Genomic DNA, 13,312 nt, shown 5'->3' with positions numbered 1-13,312 from the left:
AGGCGGCGGCTCTTTACCGGAGATTTCAGACTTTCAAGCCCCTGCGGACCCCCGTAAAGGCCAGCCAACGCAAGGGATTCTGGGAGCTCCCAGTTCGGGTCACGTGGCTTCCCCTGGGGCTTCATTGGAGCTGAAGCCGGGAAGAATTTTAGAAAAAAATGTATTTTAGAGGGGAAATTAACCGAATTTTTCTTTCTTTTTTGGTTTTGATACCGTGCTTTATTTTAGCTGATATGAAGATTGACAACATGCGCTCTTCCAAAGGCTCCCATCATTCCTCACCATAGAATTGGGGGCGTGCATAAGTGCAGCAGCGTGCCTAACGTCCCTGTCCTACTGTCCCATCTATTTGTATTCATTTCTTTCGTTTATATCCATGTTTATATTTATACCTGCTATCTTGGTACATATTTGACAAACTAATAATAAATAAATAATAAATGGCTATTCCTTTTGACAGTTGAACTTCATCAAGGGGTAGGGGGGCTGTCATGTTTTCCGTCTTTAAAGAGCATGTTTTTTTTAAATAAATAAATAGAGACAATCGAAAATTCTCTTCCTCCTGTTTATCTTTCCAAAGAGACAATCTTTCCTCCTTTTTCCACCACTCTTAGAGGTGAGTTGGGCTGAGAATTAGAAATGGCTTCTTTCTTGAGGTGTTACTCTGCCCATTAAATATCTTTTGCGGAGGCAAAAATATATATTGGAGCGATCTGTAAGGAAATGCGGCAGCTTTTCAAAAGAGAAAGTTTTGTCAATGTTATTGCGGCTGTGTGGCATTAGGCAACAAACAGCCTGTCCTGCCGAGTAGAACAAAATCAGCACTTCAGCCTCAGAGATTTTGCGAGTGCTATAAAAACGCTGCGCGTTCATTTTTAATATTTGTATTGGAAATGTAGGTTTCGTTTTAAACCCACCAGTCGATATTACGGAAAGACGGGGTAGGTGTAGTCAGCGTGCACCAGTTTTGACATGTAATCTTCATTTTAATAGTGAAGCTTAAACACTTTTTGAGAATCCAGTGCCGTATTTTAATTGACAACCTTTTCCAAGACAGTTCTCCAGACAGCGCAATAAAAAAAGTGCATGTTATCAAAAACAAGCCAGGGAATCACTATGCATTCAGATGCACAAGTGGTTTAAAAGCACTGATTTTCACGCAGCCCTTTGCAGCTTCACTACCCCAGTCGGTACATTATAGTTTTATCAAAATCAGATTAAAAGAATCCCACAGGAAAAAAACCTCAGAAAATGTCCGTGTCCTGCGTTACAATATTACTCAGCCCGTAACGCTGCGACTTCCCGACAACGGTTGCCTCTGAAGTAGTTTTCGCGTGATGAAACGCATACCCTTAAGCAAACTGTGAGGGGAGACTCTGTATTTTTCGTTGCTCTCTGTCTCCATGCGCCTGCGCAAGAGCTCGCGTGCGAGCTTGCCCTTTTCCTGCAGGGCGACGGTTCTCCTGGCTCCTGCCCTGGTGATTAATTGTGCGAAGGCGATGGCTGCTTCGCGGGCACCTGGCGGGGGGAACAGGATGAAAGCCTTGGGGCTGTTGCAGAGCCTGCCTAGGGTCAGTCTCGCCAACCTACGGCCTAACCCTGGATCCCGGCGAAAGGTGAGTTGAAGGGCTTCTCGCTCTCCGCTGGACTGCGGCTGCTGCAACAATATAGGCCGCTTTGGCTTAGTTTTAGCGAAAACGAAGGAAAAGCCAGGCGTCCTTTGCCACGTTAAGCCAACCCCAGCGACTCCCCCCCCCGCTTTGCTCTTTCTGTAGTTTTTGCTGGTAGTTTTTACCTTTCTCCTGCATTCACTTATCCTATATTAATGTTCTACGATTTTCTTTCACTCGAATGTTTTCTCTAATCCTTTTAAAAATATGTTCGATTGGCGAATAGAATAGAATAAGAATAGAATTTGGGAAGGGATCTTGGAGGTCTTCTAGTCCAACTGCCTGCTCAGGCAGGAAACTCTATACCAGTGATGGCGAACCTTTTTTGGCTTGTGTGCCAAAAGCTGGGGGGGGAGTGCAGGGGGGGGGTCGTGCACAGGCCTGCCACACATGCACATGTTTCGCCCCTCTGCGTGCATGCATGTGCGACCAGTGCCCCCCCCCCGCTTTTGGCACTTTCCCCCCCTCCCCAGGCTCCTAGAAAGGCCCTGGGGAGGGTGAAAACAGCCTCCCTGCCCCCTCCCGGAGACCCTGCGGAAGCTTCAGGAGCTTCCCTGAAGCCTCCGGAGCGCGAAAAACCAGCCCTGCAGGCAAAACGGATGTTCGCAGGGCTGATTTTAGCCCTCCGGAGTGTTCAGGAACCCTTCTGAGGCTTCTCTGAAGGCTCCGGAGGGTAAAAATGACACTATGAGCAAACCGGAAGTGGAACCAAAGGGGTGGTTTTTTGCACTCCGGAGACTTCAGGGAAGCTCTGGTGGGTGAAAAATGGGCTCAAAAGAAGGCAGAAGTGAACTTCCAGCTAACAGGGCAAGCCTCGTGTGCCCTGATAAATGGCTCCATGTGCCACTTGTGGCACACGTGCCATAGGTTCGCCATCACGGCCCTATACCATTTGAGACAAATGGTTGCCCAATCTCTTCTTGAAAAAGTCCAGTATTGGATCACCCACAACTTTTGGAGGCAAGTTATAGCAATATAGCAATAGCAGTAGACTTATATACCACTTCATAGGCCTTTCAGGCCTCTCTAAGCGGTTTACAGAGAGTCAGCATATTGCCCCCAACAATCTGGGTCCTCATTTTACCCACCTCGGAAGGATGGAAGGCTGAGTCAACCCTGAGCCGGTGAGATTTGAACCGCTGACCTGCTGATCTAGCAGTAGCCTGCAGTGCTGCATTTAACCACTGCGCCAAGTTATGATTAATTGCTCTAGCTGTCAGGAAATTCCTCCTTAGTTCTAGGTTGCATTGCTTCTTGTCCTGCCCTCAGTTGCTCTGGAGAAAATAGTGCAGAATGTAAAGTCGTTTCAATATCTAATGGTGGAGAAATGAGATATTTGACAATGATTTTTGTAGATTCATATGGGAATAGAGGTGTAAGGAATGGGATAGCCTATGAGGATAAAGAAGTAAAAGAGGAGGCCAGAACTGAATTACATTTGAATATGAAATTCATGTTAACATATTGGTTCTTTTTAAGAAAAAAGTACAAGGTCGTGGAAGATATAATCCTCCAAAGAGAACTGGTGGGCAAGCAAAATCTGGGTCACTTCCTCGATTAGGCTTTGAAGGTGGCCAAACACCATTTTATCTGGTTATTCCAAAATATGGCTACAATGAAGGACATCAGTAAGTTTATTCCTTTATTACATGTACAAAAATGTGAAATAATATCTGCTGGTTCTTCAGCTGGTGTTTTGCCTTCATGTACATTGAATTGTTCTATAGGACTGGTATTTGTATGAATCCAAGATGACCGTATGTAATTGAGAGATAGAAATGTTGTCATATTTTCGAAATGGTGTCCAGTAATGATAATTTATTATCATCTTAGACATAAAAGCTGGCTAGGTGACTTTGGACTAGTCTCTCGGCCCAACCCACTAACAGTTGTCATGGGAAAATAGGGGGTAGAAGGTATTATATCATTTAAACTATGTATTCTATATAACAGGTAGGATAAAGATTTTATCATAACTTTATTCATTTTTGTAAGAATGTGAAATTAGTCTATATTATTCTTTCCCACTACAATTGGAATCCTTCCTCAGATCTCATTACAAATGACTTCTGAAATAACTGATAGATTTTCACAATGAAAAACATAAATGAGCCTTCTGAGTATTTTCATGTACATTCATCTAAATTGTAGTGATTAGATTTTAAATAACATTTTAAATATTGTTCCTATAATCACAAGTGAGAGAATTATCCTTTAAAGTCTGTAATTCTCATAATTTCATAGCATGCAAGGGATACAATTGAAGGAATGTATGTGTAGTCACAACAATTTAAATTAAAGATGATGATATATTATTGTTCATATGTGTTTGTCTTTAAGAGTGTCTTACTTATCCATACTTACTAGTATTATCACATCTTTAATCCAATGAATAATCAGGGCCATAAATTTCATTCCAACAGTATAAGAAGGACATCTACAATTTTTCCTTGTCTAGCTGTAAATTTCTACATAAGTATATTGTTCAAAAAATACATCTAAAAATATCGAGTATTCAATGTATTCAATATTATATTCAGTATTCAATATTCTAAGTATTCAACTTGAAATTAAGTAACTAGTTTTACTAGAACATGATAATTCAGGCCATCAGAAAAACACTTGTTTTAATTGCATTAGTCAAATGTTATATTAAAGTTCCTTTTATCTTTATATTTGCAATTTATAGCTAGGCTGTTAAAGAGAATTGTTTGAAAGAAGACTTTGTAAGAGGAATGTTTGCCTTTTTATTTCTGAATTGTTAAGTGGCATGGGTTCTGTCAGTGCACAGTATTAAGCTGGTCTTCGTTTTGCAAAATATGCTTGCCACATAAAGATATATAGGCTTGAGTGAATCTGTAAGATTGCAGAAGAATATTCCATAGCTAAAAAAATTTCATCTTTCATTGAGGATGGTTGTCCAAGAACAATGTGCTGATGTATTATACTATCAATATTCTTAAATTACTTTGAATTGGATTTACTTTATGAATGTTTATTTTCTTTTCATTTCATAGTCTCCGGCGTCAATATCCACCTATCAGCCTCAGAAAGTTGCAATACCTTATTGACTTAGGCAGAATTGATCCCATGCAACCAATAGATCTTACCCAACTGACAAATGCCAGAGGTGTAACAATGCAGCCATTCAAAAGACATTATGGTGTACATCTTGTGGAAGAGGCAAGTCTATAGCATGGTTTTTTTTTTAAAGAACTTACTGTAGTTTTGTAGTTATTGAACAGTTTCAATAATATTCTCAAACCATTGTGTTTTTGTTTTTTGTTAATAATTAGGTTTTTTGTCTAGGAGCTTTATGCATCTGAATATTTTCAAAACAATTATTTAATAGCGTTTTAGAAACATATACCACCAAAATGGCATATAATTAATCAGAAATATTTTTTTAAATGACCATAATCTGAAACTGATGGGACTACAATTTCAGGCTAAGGGCTATATTTGTCAGAGCTCTGTTACTGCTAGGAAATACCCATGTAATTTATAGGAATTATCTGGATAGCAGACCAGGAAGGCATAAAATGAAATATAATCATCCCCAAAGGATGATCTAAAAATGAGTTATCAGAAGAAAGTTTCTCTTCTTGTGAGATGTCACTGTACAAGCATGAGAATATGATAAAGTATGGGTGGTCCTCAGTTGACAATCACTTGTTCAGTGACTGAACTTTGGCACTAAACGAGTGATACTTAAAACTGTCCTTGAAGTTCCAGTTGTTGTAGTCACATGATTGCTTGACAGCAAGACTTGATTTCCCACCATTTCCATCCCACAATCATGTCATTGCCAATTGTGAACTTTCCTGCCAACTTCCCACAAGCAAAGTCAATGTAGAAGCTGGCAGGAAGTTGGAAGTCACAATCACAACAGAAATTCTAATCCCAGTGACCGTTATTAAGCAAAAACTGTACAAATTCTATAATGTTTTTCCTGCTCTCACACTATTTAATAATGTGTTATACTTTGTGTACAGTGAAGAAATATTTCCTAACTGAGTAATCCTTGTCTCTGGAGTTGTGAGTCAGTTAAAAACAAATATTGAAACTCCCAATGAAAATAATCTATTTCTTCTTTAGCCCAGTATGACTGAATGTAATGATGAGTGCTCCAGAAAGCTTGTTTTCAAATTTAAACCTGATCCCAATTATAATCCAGACGACTATAACTTGTACCAGGTTGAATTTCCTGGCTATCTTCAAAGACAGTACAGTACAAAGTGAATTCCACTAATCCTGAAATAGCTGGCTGATAACTTGCGTTTTAAAATGGGCAGATGGGTGAATGATGTTTTACAGTGATGTTATGTAATTAATTCCAGTTTATGTAAACTTACAGGGTGCTGATACTTTTGCAGCAAAAATAAACATTGAAGTACAATGGATATCTGAACTAGCCATAGCTGCTGTTGAAAAAAATGGTGGTGTAATTACTACAGCTTTCTATGATCCAAGGAGTTTGGGTAAGAATTTTCAATATATTTTCATATTCTTTAATCTTGCCAAATATTATTTAAATAAATCAATCTGTCATTATTTAAAAATAAAAGCTTTGCGACAATAATTTTTTTAAAAAAGGATCTGTGATACTTTTCACCAGATTCAACCTGAATGTTATTTTTCTAGTCTTTGTCCTACAGGTATCATTAGAGCAGAAAAATATGATCATGTTTGTTTTAACAGTACAATATACAACACGTAAGGAAATGTATTTTGTATTTTGTGTTAATAACAATTATTCCAGAAATTGGATTGTTAATGTTAAAGTAATATCTTATCTCTCTATTCCATGTTTTATACATAGAGGTTCTTTGCAAGCCAGTGCCATTTTTTCAAAGAGGCAAACCTATTCCAAGGCGAATGCTTCCTCCTGAAGATCTTGTCCGTTACTATACAGATCCTGCAAACCGAGGCTACTTGGCTGATCCTTCAAAGGTTGCTGAAGCAAGGATAGAACTTTCCCAAAAATATGGTTATACATTACCAGATATTACCAAAGATGAACTCTTCCAAATGCTGAGTACTCGGAAGGATCCTAGGCAGATTTTTTTTGGACTTTCTCCAGGTTGGATAGTAAATATGTCAGAAAAGAAGATTTTGAAACCAACAGATGAGAAGTTGCTAAAATATTACAGCTCCTGAATACTGTAATTGGATATATCATTTAATTTTTTCATGTTATATAAATAAAATTGTTTTTTTTCTAAAAATAAATCAGTTGTAGTTAACAATAGTATAATAAAACATGAACATTTAACTGCATTAGAGTTTATTTTCCTTATGTCAGATGCAAGTTTTAGTATGATTAATCCTTAGTATACAGACTAACTAACTAACCATCCTTTAAGTCACTTACTGCAAATTTCTGGGTCTTCTTCCTGCATTGCTTTCTTATAGAAGTTCAGTAAATATGCCTTTCATACCCTTTTAGCTTGAGATCCAGATGGGTACCAAAGTTTGTATAATGGTTATGCTGATTTCTTGTTGTTGAATGTGTATGTTATTTTTTATAGTTATGTCTTTTGATGATTTTTGTTACTGTTGTTAGCCTTCCACAGTCAATTTGAAATAAGTGAATGTATAATAACTGACTGAATACATATAGGATCAGATAATGTCATCTTAAATGTTTGAATAATAATTGAAAGTATTGCAATTATTTTAAGATATATCTAGGATAATTTTGGGACACGATGGCTCAGTGGCTGAGCTTGTCGATCAGAAAGGTCGGCAGTTCAGCGGTTTGATCCCTATTGCCGCGTAACGGAGTGAGCTCCCATTACTTGTCCCGGCATCTGATAACCTAGCAGTTCAAAAGCATGTAAAAATGCAAGTAGAAAAATAGGGACCACCTTGGTGGGAAGGTAACAGCATTCCGTGCGCCTTCAGCGTTTAGTTATGCCAGCCACATGACCACAGAGACATCTGACAGTGCTGGCTCTTTGGCTTTGAAACGGAGATGAGCACCATCCCCTACAGTTGGGAATGACTAGCACATATGTGTGAGGAGAATCTTTACCTTTTAGTATAATTTTAAAAAAATAAGCTAGTGTTTAAATTATACAAAGATATTCTCTTTACAAGTGTGGCTTTTAATATTTTGTTTTAAAGCACCAAAGCTTATTCTCTAGCAAGAAAACCTGCTTGTGCTATTCCATCTCCCTGTACAGACTCACTTTTATATTTTGATCGCTATATCAGATTTAATAACTCCTTTATGGGCAACAAATCTATTCATACCAAGGAATGAAAGAGTAATGTTGCTATGGACAGTGTATCAATGTATATTTACCCGTGTACTCAGAATAAGAAAGTGTACATCATTTTCAGAATTCATTCTCCAAAGTTGGGCCGGGGGGGGGGGGGGGAAGGGAATTCTAAGAGCTTTCTGCTAACTAGAAGCTCCCTAAGCACTATAGGTATATTTACTGAGAGAACTGTCAGTTTAAAAAAACAAAACAGTTATTTGGTCACAGATTATCTACTTGTCATATTGTGTGCGCATGGAATTCTTTTAATACCTTTGCAGGTGACTATACAAATATATGACTAATAGAGATTAAAGTATGGTGGAATATCATGTACTGTAATTCAGCTGAGTTATGCATTCCTACTTTTTGTTCATTTCATGTGTTTAGATTAATAATGTCGGTTAGTGAAGAGTCTAATGTATATATTTTGTCACTTCCATACTATATTGGACAGATTTCTTTAAGGTGGTTACTTTAGTTAAAAATAAAACCCAGTAACTAGAACATAGTTAATATAATATTTCTTTTTATATTGACTGTCCTGTATTAGAGATTAGATTAACAAGTTATATCTGTTTTTTCAGACGTGATGGTTTAATTTGAGAGTGAACAAGGACAGGAAAATATGAGTAGATTTCCCTCATTGGATAGCACAACATTTTTTCATGAGTTGATTATTGCATTCCAGAATTTGAGACATTAATTGACTGGTAGTAAGATACTCCTGCAGTGAAGTTTAGGCAAGTCTTTCTCTGTAAACTACATTTATATATGTTATAAGGAAAAGAAAACTTATTTCCGCTCAGTTCTATATTTGATGAGCAAGTTGCTATATGTGTTTTAAGAATACTTTTCACCACATTCTTAATATAAAATGTACATATTGTCGAGTATTCTAAATAAACTTCAGGTGAAAGGGAAACTGATAAAATGAAAATGGGAAAGAATGAAAACAGGAAACAGATGTCTAGTGACATGCATTGATTGGATAGTACATATTTGTCAAGCACCTTGTAGTCACAAGGCAGCTGTATCCTGATACCAATTTTGTAATGCTATCAATATGTTAAAGAGCCAAAACTGCCACGTTCCACAGAATCCGGTTATTTTATTCTAGAAAGGAAATTATGATCAACTAAAAATTAGAAACAAAGGTGGCAATGCTATATTTTAAAAAAGAAAAACCACTAATTGTTTTTAATATATATTTGAAGATATACTATTATATATATATTAGTTTGAAATCACACTGCTGTAAAGAATTTCCTACTTATCTATTACCAGATAACTATCACTGCCCTTCCGCTGGTAATTTTTCATGTTTTGACTTCTTTTAATTCGAGCCAACCAACTACTCAAATCAAAGAACTTCTCTAAAAGCCAAATCTGTTTTTCACAGATTCAAGATGAATTGTTGCTTCAGCTTTCCTGTTTTGTTGTATATGTAGAAATCTAAAAGTACCATAACAGGAAAAGCACTCGCTAAACTTGCTTCAGGATAAAGGACTTAGTTTTAGCCAATATATATTGAAGAAATGGTTGCAATGTTGTGAAACATTGTTTCATGAGGATGAGAATTGGCCCTAGGCCCTGGACCAAAAAACTAACTCAAAAGTGAAGATTACTGAAAAAAATATAGAAATATTTCTTTCCATTGAGGTGAGTTTTATTACATTGTCATTATATATACATACCATAATTGGGCAAAGTCAAAATGTTTGGGACAGTTGATAAGTCTTAAGGTATTACTAATGATGATTTCATTATCTTCCCCTCATTCCAAAATTGAAAGAAGTGAATGTAAAAAGGTGGTCTTGAAGTTTCTTTCAGAGTAAAATTAATAATGAAAATATAATTGCTATGACAACATAAACAGAATTTTGAAACCACAGCTTACCCATTCATTTGAATTCCAAACAGCCAGTTACAGTCAATGGTACTTTTTTTGGACAGTCCATGGACACACATTTCAAATATTGGATGATAATCTCAAAAGTGCTTTTTCAAAAGACAATTTGACTTTCGTTTTGCTTGAAGACATTTCACTTCTCATCCAAGAAGCTTCTTCAGTTTTCAAAGAATGGTGCAGAATGGACGGATTTATACTCCTTGTAGTCCTCTGGTCGTTAGCACTCTTTCTGAGAGTAGTTGAGACCACTTGGAGGTTTATCTGAGCCCTCAGGGTCATCTGAAGAGTGGAAATGATATGAGAAGTGAAACATCTTCAAGCAAAAACAAAGTCCAGTTGCCTTTTGAAAACTCAACTTTGACACAACCATGATCTGGATAACTGAATCTCCACGAACATACTGGATTATAAACTTTACCTATCATATTCTCATCATCTAGTCAGACAGGAGAATCTGGGACAGTAAATGCCATCTTAAAACCATATCTTTGTTACTTTGGGAATAATGAGCACAACAACCTGGCCATATGTTTCACCTGTGGCTAAGTTTGCCTAAATAGTTCTGTTTATACCTCCTCTCATTTGTTGCCATTTTAGACCATCTGTGGCTATCATTCTTACTTTTTGCTGAATGACTCCCAACAGTTCAGAGTCCTTTTACAAGTATTCTCTTAATTGTCATTACCAGTAATGTGGTACAGTATAGTAATGCCTGTCTTTCTCCTAAGTTTATCCCCACTGCACAATCTCTAACATGTTAGGTCCCATTCTTTGAAATATAAAGCAATCCTGTGATTCTTCTGAAATTACATGGGCTCTTCTTCACCTGGTTCAAGAACAACCTCACTGCCTTTTTGTACTTCATCTCATCTGGTGAATGGGAGGAATTCCCAACAAAGGTGGGTTTGACTCACTGGAAGTGCTATTCAGTCACTGGCTGTTCCTGAAAAGGTGGCAGAGGATATGCGTACACCATGCTTCCTTTGCTATTTCTATTTGCTTCACCCTTACAAATTCAAACTTTCTGACTGGTTGAATAATAAGGTTCCTAGTGCTGCCAGATATTCTGAAAAGGAAAAAACAAGAAACACTGAAGTAACTTTCCCATTGTCTCCTTAATGCCCCACTCCCTCAGTCTGATCCAAGAGAGACAGCTTTTGTCTGATGGACATTCTGTCATTTGTATTTTACCTCTCTTAATAAACTTTGATTTAAAAAAAAAACCTGAAATATTGGACATTCTGCCTCCTCCAGCTGAGGAAGAAAGGGAGACCAAGCAAAGTGGGAAAACATATTTCTTTCCCCTGCTGAGATTTGCTATTTTACTTTCTAGAGGAGAGCTCTCTTCTCATCTCAAAACACATGGTGGCAGTAGCACTGTGCCTGGGGAGGAAAGGGCTTCTATCACAACCATGAGATTAAGCAAAGACATAGTGTTTGGCTCAAAGCTAAATGAGGGCTTGATCTTAGACCAATCCTTATCCTTTTTCATTGTCAGACATTCTGAAGCCATATAGGATAATTATATATTGAAGTCATACCCCCTATGCATACATCTTTTGGAATAAGCCCCATGTAATAACAACAAAAAAACACATTCAGCAAACTGCTCCCTTAATATCTAAATTTATAGGTAAGTTAGACAAGTGCATGGCTTTCAGAAGTATTGGATTATCATTCCTGTAAATCATCCGGATAACCATGAAGCCTACTAATAAACACTGCATGCACAGTTGATTCATATTTGTAAATACATATTAGCTAAAATTTATTTGCAACCACCAAATATTCACAGTGCTTTCACAGTCATTTGTGGACATGCAAAACAACCAAAAACTGTAGTCGCTCAATACTGATGTTTCCAGTTGAGCTGCTAATTCAGTGTTCACAGCAACATTACAGAATGCACTTACTTTGAATAGCAAAAATTACATATTATTTTGAAAGTTATTTTGAAACCCTATGTAAGATTTAAAATTTCACTATCAAAACAAATAAAACTAGAAATTGTGCATATTTTGGGAATCATAAAACCATTTGAAAAAGGAAGGCATGCCAACAATTTCAAAATGCAAACAAAGAAGAATACTGTCAGATTACCTGATGGTCAGAACCACTAGAATTTTCCTGAGGAGGGCAGAGACCTTTTATTAAAAAGAAAGAAAAATACCCACACTGAACACCAGGGGAAGGTATTACATTTAATTTAACTTGGAATAATATTTTCTACTCCCTAATATAGCTTCTAATATCTTATAAAGGGATGTTAAACTACCCAATGATTATTACATGTTAAAACAAAGCGATCTTTCCTAACTTTGCTAATAAAACATGTCAAGTTCTGATTTGTATTCTGAAAAGCAACCTTTGCGATCTTGTGACTCTTAAATGTGTTGACACCACAAGTCCAAGAATTGTTGGACAATTACAATGCCAGCTGGGAATTCCAAGAACTGGGGAAATTGGGAAGACTGCTTGCCTCAAATCAACATGCCTAATTAGCTTCAGCATAATTGAGATGTCCTCCAGATTCACATTTGACTAAGCAAGTCTTCATTCATTCACAGGAAATAATGTTCAAGGTATGTTTTATTTTGATGGCTTTAGGTATTGTGACAAGGAGGGCAAGACATTCATTATTCCAAAAGAAGTATAGCTAGGAAAAACAGCCTTGTTTGATCAGTAGTTAGGAAAATGGCAGTATTAGCCAGACTTTGAGATAAATAATACAGTAGTCCCCAGCAAACATACTGTCAGGGCTGGAAGCCATCTATTACATTGGGCCTTCAGGCCCGCCACATTTAATGCTGTGGGAAATTGGGAGGGGGGATTATATGGAGTGTGAGATATATAGTCAAAATAACATTCCTTTCTCAGAGAGTGAAGGACGTCTTGCCCTGCATCTGAAGTGGTATGACTGGGAGGCATCTCCAGTTGAGACGATCTCTGATTGGACCATGTGATGGACATGTGGATGCTGGGCAGCGACTTGGACTTTCACTTGGGTGGGGGAAACCTGAATGCTTGCAGATTTGGGTTTTCCCAGATGTGCCAATATGACATCTCTAATAAAATAGAACTTTGAGGAAACTCAAGCCTCTTTTGTTAGGAGTGTTACTTGGAACTCTGACACATATAGGAGCTGATTAGACTGAAGGTTGAATGACCATGTTCAATAGTGTCCTCAGAATGTGGTCAAAAAAGTTTTGTGGCTATAACAATGTAATCAAAGCTAGGCCCATTTTTATGTGTGTTGCACATTGATGCACAGTAAAACCAACAACAACAAAGCTTTAGCCACATTGTTCCAGCCCCAATACAATTTTGTTTTCCATACCTTTGGACGACTCTGATCGTATCCGTTGCACTCATGAGTGACAAATTGGCTTCCTGACAGAAGACAAACTGTACAAAGTGCTCTGTATTCTTAAGAGATGGGCATGTTCAGTAAGAAGAGTCAGGTG

The 13,312-nt window shown here is 37.4% G+C and overlaps 1 protein-coding gene across 1 annotated transcript; it reads left to right on the top strand.

The window, feature by feature from the left end:
* The first annotated feature begins 1,408 nt into the window (after positions 1-1,408).
* MRPL15 (mitochondrial ribosomal protein L15) lies at positions 1,409-6,950 on the top strand. Its single transcript, XM_087707061.1, has 5 exons — positions 1,409-1,616; positions 3,150-3,298; positions 4,688-4,853; positions 6,028-6,151; positions 6,493-6,950. The coding sequence occupies exons 1-5, from the start codon at positions 1,500-1,502 to the stop codon at positions 6,828-6,830; spliced, it is 894 nt and encodes a 297-aa protein (XP_087563187.1). The 5' UTR covers positions 1,409-1,499; the 3' UTR covers positions 6,831-6,950.
* The last annotated feature ends 6,362 nt before the right edge of the window (positions 6,951-13,312 follow it).

Source organism: Thamnophis sirtalis, unplaced genomic scaffold, assembly GCF_051295495.1.
Source record: "Thamnophis sirtalis isolate CommonGarterSnake01/CBP01778 unplaced genomic scaffold, rThaSir2_p1.2 scaffold_2, whole genome shotgun sequence".
In the NCBI taxonomy this organism is placed as follows: Eukaryota; Metazoa; Chordata; class Lepidosauria; order Squamata; family Natricidae; genus Thamnophis; species Thamnophis sirtalis.
The sequence above is the reverse complement of the archived record's forward strand: the minus strand, read 5'-3'. Positions and strand labels throughout refer to the sequence as shown.